The following is a 568-nucleotide window of genomic DNA, read 5'->3' as shown; positions in this document are numbered from 1 at the left end:
TACCCTCTTCTTGGGCCCCCCCAGCCACTGCTGCTGCTGTTGTTGCTGCTGCTGCTGCTGCTGTTGCTGCTGCTGCTGCAGGTAGTCTTTTGCTGCCTCAGCCCTTTTCCTTCTGGCCCTCTTCGCCATGTGGCCTTGCCCGTGCGGCAGCAGGAAAACACCGGGGCCCCCGCCCTGCTGCTGCTGCTGCTGCTGCTGGACTTTGTTTCGCTGCTGCTCCTCTTCAGCCAGTTTCGCGAGGAAGCCCCCAGCAGCAGCTGCTGCTGCTTCTGCATGCGGCCGCAGCAGCTCCGGGGGGCCCCACACCCAACTCTCTCTGCTGCATGCAGAAGCAGCAGATTGCAAACTCAAGAAAGGGGGGCCCCCCGAGGCCTTTCTTTCAGCAGCACGGGTACCTGGGGGCCCCCTTTGCTGCAGTCCGCGCGCGAGGCGGCGCTGCTGCAGCAGCAGCAGCTGCTGCTGCTGCTGCACCTGCTGCTGCTGCTGCTGCTGCTGCTGCGTGCGGTGGTGCTGCCACATCGAAAGGATCTCCTGGTGGAGACAAGAAAGCTGCAGCCGGACGTCGTGC

General features: G+C 64.4%; 1 protein-coding gene across 1 annotated transcript in view; it reads right to left on the bottom strand.

Annotated features, from left to right (window-relative positions):
• Positions 1-568, bottom strand: part of ETH_00037510 (tubulin-tyrosine ligase family protein, putative) — a gene marked incomplete at both ends in the record, with an annotated part of 4,865 nt that overhangs the window by 1,479 nt on the left and 2,818 nt on the right. Inside the window, one exon of the mRNA XM_013375014.1 lies at positions 2-568. Within this exon, the coding sequence (XP_013230468.1) occupies positions 2-568 (567 nt within the window). The remainder of the gene's footprint in view (position 1) is intronic.

This window comes from Eimeria tenella, genomic scaffold (assembly GCF_000499545.2).
Source record: "Eimeria tenella Houghton genomic scaffold, Eth_scaff2476, whole genome shotgun sequence".
In the NCBI taxonomy this organism is placed as follows: domain Eukaryota; phylum Apicomplexa; class Conoidasida; order Eucoccidiorida; family Eimeriidae; genus Eimeria; species Eimeria tenella.
This window is presented reverse-complemented; position numbering and strand designations above follow the sequence as displayed.